Source organism: Rhineura floridana, chromosome 2 (genome assembly GCF_030035675.1).
Source record: "Rhineura floridana isolate rRhiFlo1 chromosome 2, rRhiFlo1.hap2, whole genome shotgun sequence".
NCBI lineage: Eukaryota > Metazoa > Chordata > Lepidosauria > Squamata > Rhineuridae > Rhineura > Rhineura floridana.
Genome location: NC_084481.1, coordinates 27,269,782 through 27,282,716, shown reverse-complemented (window position 1 = coordinate 27,282,716; position 12,935 = coordinate 27,269,782). Strand labels below are relative to the sequence as shown.

At 41.0% G+C, this 12,935-nt stretch overlaps 1 protein-coding gene across 4 annotated transcripts in view; it reads left to right on the top strand.

Moving 5' to 3' along the window:
• The window catches only part of MYO1B (myosin IB), a 198,814-nt gene that overhangs the window by 91,129 nt on the left and 94,750 nt on the right, over positions 1–12,935 (top strand). For all 4 annotated transcript variants that reach the window (XM_061608188.1, XM_061608190.1, XM_061608189.1 and 1 more), the window contains exons 4-6: positions 5,230–5,324; positions 9,167–9,271; positions 12,697–12,743. In XM_061608188.1, the coding sequence (XP_061464172.1) occupies positions 5,230–5,324; positions 9,167–9,271; positions 12,697–12,743 (247 nt within the window). The remainder of the gene's footprint in view (positions 1–5,229; positions 5,325–9,166; positions 9,272–12,696; positions 12,744–12,935) is intronic.

Below are 12,935 nucleotides of genomic sequence, written 5' to 3'. Positions count from 1 at the left end.
GGCAGCCCACACTGTGGACTACATGATCTCCTGTGCTGTGATTCATTCATTCATTCATTCATTCATTTATATACCGCCCCATAGCCAAAGCTCTGTGGGCGGTTTACAGCAATTAAAAACAATAAAAACAAATATACAAATTTTAAAACACAAAAAACAATTTAAAAATACAATTTAAAAGAAAATAAAAACAGTTTTAAAATACATGCTAAAATGCCTGGGAGAAGAGGAAAGTCTTGACCTGACGCCGAAAAGATAATAGTGTTGGCGCCAGGCGCACCTCGTCAAAAAGTTCATTCCATAATTTGGGGGCCACCACTGAGAAGGACCTCTCCCTTGTTGCCAGCCTCCGAGCTTCCCTCAGAATAGGAACCCGGAGGAGGGCCTTAGATCTAAGAATTGGACATTTCATTGTGATGTCCTTGCCGCAGCCAGACAGCTTCCTGATGAAGTTTACACTCATGTTTTCTTCCACAGAATTAGTGGGCTTACTTAGATTGGATGCTCCTAGAAGGTGATGGAACTCTCAGAGCTGTTGGGGCAGAGATCTCCACATTTTCGGCTGAGTGGCCAACCAAAAGTGTGCAATTTCTAGCCTTCTTCCTCAAGTGGCCCTTGACCTCATGCTGTGTGCCAAAAAATTAGCAGGCATACACTCCCCTCCCCAGCTCCACGCTTGGAGGTGAGGGAAGATAATAGAATTGCGCTGTTTGGTATAGCATGGGTAGTGCTTCCCTTCATAGTTCATGCTGCTGTAGTGCAATTGCAGGAATGATTCCACCCTGCCGACACCAATCTTAAAGCTTGAGAGGAAGACTGAGGGTTATTTTAATACTGTTGTTATGAGGTGCTGCCTTAGGGAGTTCTCAATAGGTATGGCTGCTGCTCTTGTTGAAGCCCTCCCTTATCACTCAGTTGTATACAGAGATGACTTGGTTGGTTGATACACTCAGTCCTGCATTCAGTTTCCCACTGATGACAGCCTTAATGGCTTCTTGATTTGGGACCCTTGAAGCAGCTAGGAGATAGCTGGAATGCAAGCAGTGGAAACCCAAAGTGAAATCTGATCAAATACAGGTAAGAGCTTCTTTTTTCGCCTACTGTGTTGGTGGTGATCGCAGCAGGCAAACCACCTGTTTGTTATTTTCCTTTCCAAATAGTTAAGATTGAGTTGTTGAAAGTGGAATTGATAGTCTTGAGATTCTGGATTTTGCCAAATTAAGGGCAGACACTGGAAATGGTAGACAGGATCCTCAGAGCCCTGTGCATGAGTACAAAATATTTGCTGGGGTTTGGGGTGTTCTGTAAGTATTTCTTTGGCTACATTCCCTGATGCCATATCAAATGTCAAGCTGGAGGTACCCAAACTTTCTTCTGTACATTGACCCAAGTTCGTGTCTATACATAAAATGTTAACTTCTAATTTGATACCTAGATCTATAAGAAGACTTCCTGGGCAGACTACCATTTGGTGGGACTCTTGTTTATGAGTTAGAGCTATTTATTCTACTTACAATGTAGCTTTTAAATGCACCTGGTCTCAGTCTCTGCCAGGCACTTGTTTCGATTGTCTAGGATCAGCAGAGTGGAGCTGGTGGCAGCTGGTGTTGATGTTATGTAAATGAATGATGACTGACTAGATGAGTTTGGTCCCCTTACAACACTGATCCTCTAATATAGAGGTGTTAGGGAGGCTAGCTACTCCAGTGTGTTTGTTACTGCTGTTTAGGATTTTTCTCTCTTTGCAGAGTTTAATTTTTCCATATCGTTCCACTCCTGCCGTTGGAGTTGTGTCCTTTCTTAGACTCAGTCTTACATTACCTTGCAAGACTGTTTCTGCTGCCAGGTGAAGTTGCATAAAGTTTCTACAACATAGCGAACAGAATGTAATTTTAAGAATGAGATGGAGCCACCTCTCTTTGAGGTGTGCGCGCACATCTATACATGCCCTCTGATGTGATTAAAATCACTGTGCAGATAATGGCAGAATTAGGCCTTTACTTTTATTCGCTGCATTATCACTCTGTGTGCTTGAAGAAAATGCGTGGTGCAATTCTGTATGGCTGAAAACAATGTCACAATAATAATTGCCCAAAATAAATTGTAAACATCACTCTGCCCCTCAAAGGACCTGAGGTGCATGGAAATTAATTTCAGATAACCTAGTCCACTGCTGACAGTGTATCTTATGTATTTCACTTGGATAAACAGATCAGACAGTATTATTTGTCAGCCTCCTTACAATAGTAAAGTGCACAAATTTTTAAGCTGGCTCTTCCAAAAGAAATGCTTAAAATGGGGAATGAAGTGGCATAAGGTTTTCTATAGGTGAGCTCTGCTGTCACTCCGAAAACAAGTGTTTCTTGGTATGACTTTAAACAGCTGAATCAAAAATTGAAAATGGTGTGCTATTCATGGGAGGTCACCAATAAATTCAATTAATATAGTTGGTCTGCTCATAACACATGGAAGTACTCTTCATAGTTTCGTTACGGTGCCAGCAAAACTGGTAAACAAAAACAGAGTCTGTGTGGGCCAAAGAGATAAGAACAGTATAGAATTAGGGCTGGTACCAGACTGCAGAGTGCTTTTGAAGGTGGCAGCGATGCGACACCATTACCACCGCCAGGGGCTTGAATGTATCAGTGCACTGGTGCGCTGTGTGTGTACACCTGGCATCACACAAAGTGGCGGTGGTGTGTGTGTGTTGACTCCCCTGCCACCATCTTGGGTGGTGGCAAGCATGTGCACATAGCACGCTGACACAAGAACGTGCCAGTAGCCGGGGGAGTTGCCTAGGAGGGTAGCTCCCACTCCGTGATCCATATGAGGATTGGGGGCATGGGGCATACACTCTGTGACCCAATGGTTGACATATCATGGAGTGGGAGCTACACCCACCCAATCCCAGCAGCAGGGGCCCCTCTCAGCCACAGGGTTCCTTGGCCACTGTCCAATCTGGCCACCCACTGGCTCCAGGCCTGTTTAGATTATTGGATACATCTAAAGGGAAAGAAAGTTTGGATCCTTTTCATCTGCAAGGGCCACAGCATTATCCTTGGGATAAAACAGTGCTAACATTTACTTGTGCTCTGTTCCTTTACGTACTGCATTGATTACATGTCTTAATTCATGTTTATGGTGTTTACAAGCATAGTTAACACTGAGTAGCAGGATATCGTGCAGACAAATTAAAGCCTTGTGAAGAGTTTAGCAGAAATTCTGGAGTGGAGTCTGATAGTCATGGTCATGTTGAGCCTGCATGAGTCAGGGTTGAAACTATACAGGCCTCCCTATGTGTTGAATCAGCAAGTATGGTGCAAAGGCTCATGGATATGAACTAGATGCTACTTGTGGTCAGTCTAAAAGTGGCTATTGGTGGAGAAAGTCTTAGTTTGTATCCAAGGAGTTTTCCCAAATAAATGATGATAAAAGCACCAGGTTATTGGGGTTTAGTAAGCTAGGCCAGTGGTTTTTGGTTGCTGGTAATTTAGTGTACCATAAAAGGTTGCTGACAGTGGAAGAAAGATGTAACTTCTTAAATTTTTTTGAATGTGGTTTCCAGATATACGTAAAGCATCTAGTCTGAAAATTGAGAAAAGGCACAACGTTTTTATAAGCACTCTGTGTGCTTTCACTTAATTTGAATTTATGTTTAAAAGTTTTACATTTTAAAAACTAAATTTCTTTTTAATACTTTTATTTTTGTATTTTCCATTTTTTCATTATAAGAATTTTGCAAAAAACAAAAGCCTGTCCAATAAACTGTTATTTTGTTGCATACAAATAGTTTTCACATAAGACCACTGCTGACTCAGTTTAGACTCAAAAATGCTTGCGTCTCCATTTTGTAAAGATGTTAGCATGTTTTTAATTTTAAAACTTGATATTGGTGTTCTGCATACTTGATTGCAATTTGAACTAGGTTTTTGATCTTTTTTTAAAAAAAGTTTGTGGATGCTGCCTCTGTGTTAGAACATTTCCATGTTACAATACTTCTTAAATTCCCCTTCTCCAGGCATTGGTGTCAGTATGTCTCTCCAAAATGTTGGACAGTGGCAGACACCAAAATAATTGCCTGACATCATTGAAATGTGTCTGCAAATGCTTTACAGTTTACTTTTTAAAAGATTATATATACTACATGACATGACTTTTAGAGCCAGAGCATGTATTGTGATAGTCATTTGGATATCTCTGGAAATGACTTCCATGTGATGGATTGTTCCAACTGTAGTTGTAACATACAACGGCTTAGTGGAAATGTGCAAGTTCCTGGAGGGAAGATTGCAGCTGGCATGCCCCTTGATGATCCTGCTGCTGCCACACTAGCAGAGCCAAGCCATAGCTTGGCTTCACATGTTGTCTGGGCCAGGCTTATGGCTTGACTTGCTCTGGATGTACTGTGAACTGTAACTAAGGGTTGTTCTTGGCTTACCACTCGTGGTTTATCTGGGGAAGACAAACCACAACCCTGCATTCCAATAACATGCTAAGCCAACCCATGGCTTAGCCATGTGTGGCATGGTAGCACCAGGTCCGAGTGAATAGCACAGCAGCTGCAATCTCCTCTCTGGGAACCCACACACTCATACATTGGTACAAAGCCATGGTTTGGCTTTGTTTTAGTGCAACCTCGGTCGCTGTCTGCCACCATGTTATTCTGGCAACTGGACCCATCCAGATCATTGCAACCTCTTTCCTGGAGGTGTCAGACATTGGCATGGAAAATCTCTGTGCCAGAATATGCGGTGGTTGCTGTTTCACATCATAGATGTGACAGGGGTGTGGGAAAAGGATATCGGTTGGCATGCTTAGCATCTATCTGTCATGTCTGCCATGTTTTTACAGAGTACATTATAAACGTCTTAAAAAGAGGTTTGCCACTTTGGCCAAATTCGGCATTATACGAACAAATTAAATGGGCTATAGATGGGGAGCTTGCACAGGCAATATTCCTATCAGACATTATGTACAGTCAGCAAATTTGCAGAACGCAACTGCGCAATGGCACTGATTTTCATTGTCTATCATCTGACAGTCTTTGTCAGCCTACTGCAGAGAAATTCTTGTGTTCAAGACTTGAATTGGAATTGTTTTGCTGCCTACTGAATGCTGATTGATGTGACCTAGATAGAAATGTTTTACAGTACACCATAGCTGAAGATGTGATGTATATAAAACATAGTGCTTACCTGTCTTCTCAGTGTATCATATTTTATTTCATAGTTTTGCCCTGTCAGATGAGGCTTATCGATCTCTGAGGGACCAGGATAAAGACCAGTGTATACTTATAACTGGAGAGAGTGGAGCTGGAAAAACAGGTAATGCATAATTTTCTCAAAATGCAATACAGCTAGGGCTCACCTTGGACATTTTTGTTCATTTTGAGATCCAAATCCTATAACTACAAGTCTATGCCCCACCCAAGTGTGAGGCTTATCTAGTGGTGCTGAAAAGTTTTTCATGCCCACTTCCGTTCTTCCAGATACTATGAGCTTGTGGCCCCTGTTACAGTATCTACAGATTGTCTCCTCCTTGGGGCACTTTTTTATTCACTGAGCTGGTAAACCTGTGTGTGTAACCCTTCGGATTGGAGGAGCAAGCGTCTTTCATAAGCTCACTCAAAGTGTGTGTGTGTATATATGTATGTTTGTGTTTGTACACAGACACACACAGTTCCATGTATATATTTGTTAGTCTCCTCATACACAGTGGTAGGTGACTTACAACACATTTTTAAAAAGCACAATATAGAACAAATTTGAAAACGTACAATATACAAAATTAAAAAATTTATACAGTGCCTTGCAAAAGTAATCAGACCCCTGACCAATGCTCTCATATTACTTAATTACAAAGGTGTGTGTGTACTGCCTTCAAGTCGATTCCAACTTATGGCGACCCTATGAATAGGGTTTTCATGAGGCTGAGAGGCAGTGACTGGCCCAAGGTCACCCAGTGAGCTTCATGGCTATGTGGGGATTCGAACCCTGGTCTCCCAGGTCTTAGTCCAACACCTTAACCACTACACCACACTGGCTCTCCATTGTACGTTGTAATTTTGGTACATTGGTACATTGTAATTTTGTTCGGTATGATATTTTATTTTGAAACACTGAAACTCAAAATCAATTCTTGTAAGGTGACATTTGTTTTATGTTAGGAAATGTTTCTAAGAAATGTAAAAAACCAAAACATGTTGCTTGCATAACAACCCCTGTGCTGTGGAAGCTCCCAGTTTACAGAGATGAAAGAAATTGCTCTATGGAGGATACAGTTACTTTGCCATTGGCCTCCCACCCGTGAACCATTAAAGTTGCTGTCATATTGTCATGTTAAAACCCCCACTGTTGAAGGATCATTGGTCAGGCTGTGGATCTGAAGGAAAATGAACACCAAAGAGCATTCTACAGAAGTGAGAGATAATGTCAAATGCATAGATTAGGAAGAGGGTACAAACTAACATCCAAGTGTTTGGATATCCCAGTGAACACAGCTGGATCAATAATCAGGAAGTGGAAGCTGCATCATATCACCCAGGCACTGCCCAGAAAACGCCATCCCTCAAAACTAAGTGCTCAAACAAGAAGGAGACTTGTGAGAGAAGCCACAGAGAGGCTAACAATCACTTGGAAGGGGCTACTGTGGCTGGGAGTGGAGTAAAGGTGCACCAGTCAACCATACCAAGAGCTCTGCATAACACTTGTCTATATGGAAGGGTGGCAAGAAAGAAGCTGTTACTCAAAAAGTACCATCTGAAAGCACGTCTGGAATTTGCCAGAAAGCATGAGAGTGCCCCAGCTGCAATGTGGGGAAAGGTTTTGTGGTCAGATGAGATCAAGATAGAGCTTTTTGGCCAAAACTCAAAGCACTATGTATGGCACAAACCTAACAATGCCCATTCCTCATTCGATCCCTACAGTGAAGTATGGTGGTGGCAGCATAATGTGTGAGGATGCTTCTCATCAGCAGGGACTGGGCATCTTGTTAAAATTGAAGGAAGAATGGAAATACAAGGAAATACTGCAAAAGAACCTGCTTCAGTTCACTAAAAAGCTGAAGCTTAGGAGGAAATTCACTTGGCTGCAGGACAATGATCTCAAGCACAAGGCCAAAGCAATATTGGAATGGCTCAAGAACAAAAAGGTGAATGTCCTACAGTGACCCAGTCAAAGTCCTGATCTCAGTCCCATTGAGACGCTGTGGTGTTCTTTGAAAATTGCAGTCCACAAACGATGTCCAACCAATCTGAACGACCTGGAGCGATTCTGCCAAGAAGAATGGGCCAAAATCCCTCCGACACTGTGTGCAAAGCTGGTACATACCTACCACAAAAGACTTAAAGCTGTTATTGCAGCGAAAGGTGGCTGTACCAAATATTAATGTGTGGGGTTGAATACTTATGCAAGCAACATGTTTTAGTTTTTTATGTTTCTTACATACATTTCCCAGCATAAAACCAATGTCTCCTTACAAAAATTGATTTGAGTTTCAGAGTTTCAAAATAAAATATAATGCAGAACGAAATTACAATGTACCATTTGTAATTCAGTAATATGAGAGCATTGGTCAGGGGTCTGAATACTTTTGCAAGGCACTGTATATATCTATATCAGTTAATTTCTTCATAATGTTTAAATGGAAGTGTACAAGGCCGCTTGCAGGAATAGTGTACTTGATATTTCCACCCCCACATCAGAATGGAGAGAGGAAGAAAATCTGTTTTCTAAAAATGGTTTTTCTAGTACATTATTTAATCCACTCTATCAGAATGTATGAATACATTTTATTTTTCCATGTGTGTTTATTTAAATTATTTATACCCCACCTTTCCATCTACCAGGGTACACGTCAGCTGAGCCGTATTATAAAAACAAATAAATAGCTATAAAAACATAAAACACAAACATTAATTCAGAGCTGAAATAGTAATAAAACAGAATTACTAAGGGCAGTTACTAATTATCCGTTGCCCCAAATGTCCTCTGAAAAAATAACTTGTTTGAATCTCAGAATGAGCCTGTGAGCTGCATGCCACCATTGAGAAGCCCCTGCTTTAAAAGGCCATGCACTGCTCTTCAAATGTCTCAGCGATATGGGGTGGGGCCTCTGACCTGAGTAAATAGGTAGCTTCTTGTGGGAAAAGGCAACCTTTGGGGAATACTGGTCCCAAACCTGTCAACGGTTAAAGACATTAACAGCACTTTGAATCTAGAAACCAGCTGGGAGGGAGTGAAGTTGATGCAAAAGCAGTATATAAAATGTACTTATGCTATTGGATCATTCTTATGTCATCTGATTGACACATTGCCCTAATTTGCATTCACTAGTTTCTTTGCTTCTGTGCTGCTTTAATAAAGTTCTAAAATATAGTAGGGGGCCCCCTTTGGTGCCCCACTTTTTGGTGTTCCGCTAATACGGCGCCAGTGGGGCAATCAGCTCCAGCCGCCACACTCCAGCTGACAGCACTTGACCCCTCAAGCTCCCCGTGCTACAGCTGACAGCAATCAGCTGTAGCACACGATCAGCTGTACTGATCAGCTGATCACGCACTATGTCCCACTTGGTGGTGCTTTTTGCTTTTCAGCGGGGGTCTGGTCCCTAACCTGCCGTATGAGTGGGGCCCTATTGTAACCCTTGTCAAAAGGTATGGAGAGGATGTGCATAGTTCAAGGACATGTGTCAACATCAGATGGCTAGGCTAGCACTGAAATTAATTTCTGCATAATGAACAGCCAGATGTAGAATATTTGGTCACCTTTAATTCCTTATTTCTTCCCCTCTGGTAGTCAGGATTTCATATTTCTTCCTGAATACTATCAAATCATCAGAAGTAACAAAATTCAGTACAATTTCACGTTTTCAATAGAATCATATTTGCAGTCTGTTCTTTTCTGAGACTGAGAGTGAGGAGTTTGGGTGGAAAAAATTGTACAGAACGTTATTGTAAAACATACAAAATAGTGATTTGCAGACCTCATTTTCCATGGCATTTCCTTCATTCCTTAGCGTCACTAAAAGTGCAATGTGTTATCAGGCATAAAAGTTAAAAACAATAGGCTTGAACCTGAACAATGCATTACTTCTGGCTGGTTCATTCGTGGATTTCTCTTAATAACTTTGGGTGGAATATTTTTGATTTTTGATCTTTTTTAACCCGTAGAGGCCAGTAAACTTGTCATGTCCTATGTAGCAGCTGTATGTGGCAAAGGAGCAGAAGTTAATCAAGTAAAAGAACAACTTTTACAGTCTAATCCAGTGCTTGAAGGTAAGAATCTAGTAACTAATATTGATGATTTTACTGCAGTTGATTACTATAATAACAGTTGTTGAATACACAATGGGAAGCTCTAGGTTGCAATTCAGTACCATGAATTATTCAGCCAGCGAACATTTATTAGGATGCAGTTAAATATAGTTGCTCTTGTATTTCCCACAGATTAGTTCTGAGTAAGTGGCAGAAAGGTTTTAGAAGCTTGTTCAACACTCTACTCTTACCTGAGTCTGATGTCTCTTGTGGAGCCACACAATAGGATATTCTCATATATGTTTGGGGAATGAGTAGAAGACTGACTTGTGTCTCCTGGCCTCCCCATTCCAGTTAAAGAGCTGTCTCCAGGACTTTGACTTTTAAAAGTTGACTCTACATGTGCAGCTACTGAATAGAGAGGGGAACTGCATGGGCACTGTAGAGATGGGTGCAGAATCCTGCTTCCAACTCATGATGCCCTTAGTTGCATCAGAGTCTGGAATTATAACATATTTGAAAGACATTTAGGTAAAACATATTCTGTCCAGTATAGGAATCTTCAGCTGTACTGAACTGATTATGAGATAAAGGCTGTTGCTCTTTTATTAAAAAAAATGATAAGTACAATATCTTTGTAAACATTCTCAGGCATTATGTGAAATATAACAATAAAGCAACATCGTTATTTGATTGGATACCATGCTGGTATTTGTCATTATGAGATATCACAAATAGTGACCAATGTTCCAAGAACTTACTTCATTGATCATTAAATGATCTCCTAAATTTTAAGATTTAATAAAAAATAATTAAAAAAATTAAATGATCTCCTAAAGTATGCAAGTTTGATAATTATCACTATATTCCAGACCCTCTTTTATGTTTGTTTAAAACCACATTTCAAAAGCTTCTTAAGAATTTTGCCTGCCTAAGTTACCAACTCCGCATTCCTTCTAGTGTAGCTACTGTACACGAATATAGGGATACAATGAACGTGTGGTACGGCTGAAGAATGTGTCTCCAAACTCTTAATAATGGACCTCTTGTATTTGATTCTGCATTCATTTATAAATGATCCCAGTGTTTAGCCCCATGTTTAATGACATGCAATCCAGAGACTGAAAAATGATTTATTGCTTGCAAACTTTGCACTGTATAAAGTTTTCAGAACAATTATTTTAGTTACACCAAACAACAACAGCAACACATTCTTCCTTCTGGCTTCAGTGCTTTGATCCCAGGAAATCTGAAAATGCAAATTTGCTAAAGCAGGAACAACATTTTTCCACCCACCAAAATATCCACTTGACTTGAGCATTGGTTATGTATTGTTGGCAAAGCAGATGAATCCACCATGGCTGTCCATGAAGTTGATGCTTAGGCACATGAGAAAGGAAGGTCATAATACAGTTTAATCAACATAGAATAATGTGGTATGATGTGGGACAAAAAACAGTAATGAAAGGGTCACTTTGGGGCCAGAAGGAGAGACTAAAAAGAGTACATTTTTTCAAAATGCATTGACTAGTAATTGTCAGTGTGGTTTACACTGGGGTGATTCAAGCATAACATGAAGCCATGGTTTCATGTTACATGAATGAGCAGTCAGGGGCCTCAGGCTCATATGCTCCCCCTGTCCCAGTGATTCCCTTCCTCCTCTCCTGGTTTGAACAGAACCATAGTTTGCACTCTGTAAACCAGGATCAAACTAGTTTCCAAACCTACTTCTCAGGGCAAATAGAAACCATAATATGCTGCTTTGGATGAAATTATGAACTGAGATTTGCCTCAAGTCAGTAAAGGAGGGAGGGAATTGCCATATGCTGAGGGAGGAAGAAGAGCGCATGAGAACCAACTGTTCATTCATGTAGTGCATACGTGGGCAACCCATGGTCTGTGGGCCATGTGCAGCCCTTGGAGGTCCCCTTCTATCATCCTCTTCTGAATTATTCCTGCTGCTGCAAAATTTTACTGCAACCGTCCCCTGCTGCTGAAATCAGTGGGTTTTTTCTTTCCCATTTCCTGCTTCCTCTCTTCTTTCCAAGCCCATTTCCTTCCTTGTTCGCCCTCTGAGAGCAGATGCCAGAGTATCTTCTGGCAGTGGTTGGCTCTCTGAGTAGAGCTGCTAGAGCACCTGCCAGAAGAGGTGTGGCATCCAGTCTTCGAGGAACAACCAGGAAGCGCTCTCTCTCTCTCACTCTCTCTCCCCCCCTCTCTGCGCATGTGAAAGAGGATGGATGGATAGATGAAGAGGGGATGGAGAGAAAATGGCCCTTCCCACTTTCTGGCTTTGGCCACACCTACCACCCCACCCTGGTTACTTTCCCTTGAAGGAATGCAGCCCTCAACACTGAACAGGTTGTTCACCTCAGTGTAGCAAGTGCTAAACCATGGTGTGACATCAAGTCTGAATCCCCTCCCCACCCCCTGGGCAAATTTATCTTCTGTACCTAGGTACATAATTCTGTGGAGAAAGTAGTGAACATAGGAAGCTGCCTTCCATTGAATCAGACTGTTGGTTCATCTAGTGTAGCCTTTCCCAACCAGTGTGCCTCCAGATGTTGTTGGACCACAACTCCCATCAGCCTCAGCCAGCATTGCCAATGGTCAGGAAAGATGGGAATTGTGGTCCAACAACATCTGGAGGCACACTGGTTGGGAAAGGCTGATCTAGTGTATTGTCTTTACACTGACTAGCAGCAGTTCTCCAGGTTTTCATTCAGGGCTCTCTCCTACCTGGAGATTGAACTTGGGACCTTTTGCATGCGAAGAACTTTGACCCTGTTGGTTTGTGTGAACTCCGTTGTGTGCATGGTGTGTGTATGTGTGCAGTAGCCATATCCAAAGCCACAGCTGCTCTGTTTTCCCCAACATGCCCCACCCATCTCTAATCCTGATACTTCAAAAAGCTAGATTTATGATGAAGAAACATTAAGGGGTGTGTATGTAATTGTGTGTTCTCAGTTCTTTTTTTCTAGAAAGGAGCTTCCTACTCTCCTCTGTGCCTCTTGCAACGCTATGGAGAGGGGTTACAGGAGGTGGTCTGACCTTTTGTCCTCTAAATCCAGTACTCCAGCACCCACCTCTTTATTTTAATCCCACCCTTTCTTAGGCAGAAACATTATGCTGGTGCAAACTATTAATTACTAATTTATTAGTGAACAGAACAGCTAAATGTTGAATACATTATAGTTTATTGCAATAAAATTCTGCATTTGGGAAATCATGATTCTAGCTGTAGGTTTGCTATTTAATTATTATGTAAAGAGAAACAAAATATCTTTGAAGTGTGATTTCATTATCCCTCACTTTGGATTATCTGTCTTTATTCTGTGGTAATGCCAGAAACAATAAAAATGTCATTGCTTGTTCTTACAAATTGGCTTAGCTTTAATGTTTGTATTTGCGTGTATTTCACCTTTTTATTTTTCTCTTCCTACCAGCGTTTGGAAATGCCAAAACTGTAAGGAATGACAACTCCTCTAGATTTGTAAGTATTTATTTATTTAAATGTATATTGCTTGATCAAAGAGTTCTCCAAGCAGTGTACAAATCAAAGTGGAGATAAACACAGCTAAATCCACATTCCAACTAAAACAAATATGCATAGAACAATCATCATTCAAAACAAAGATAAAATCAATAAAACTTATTTTAAAAAGATATAGGTAACAATGTCTGA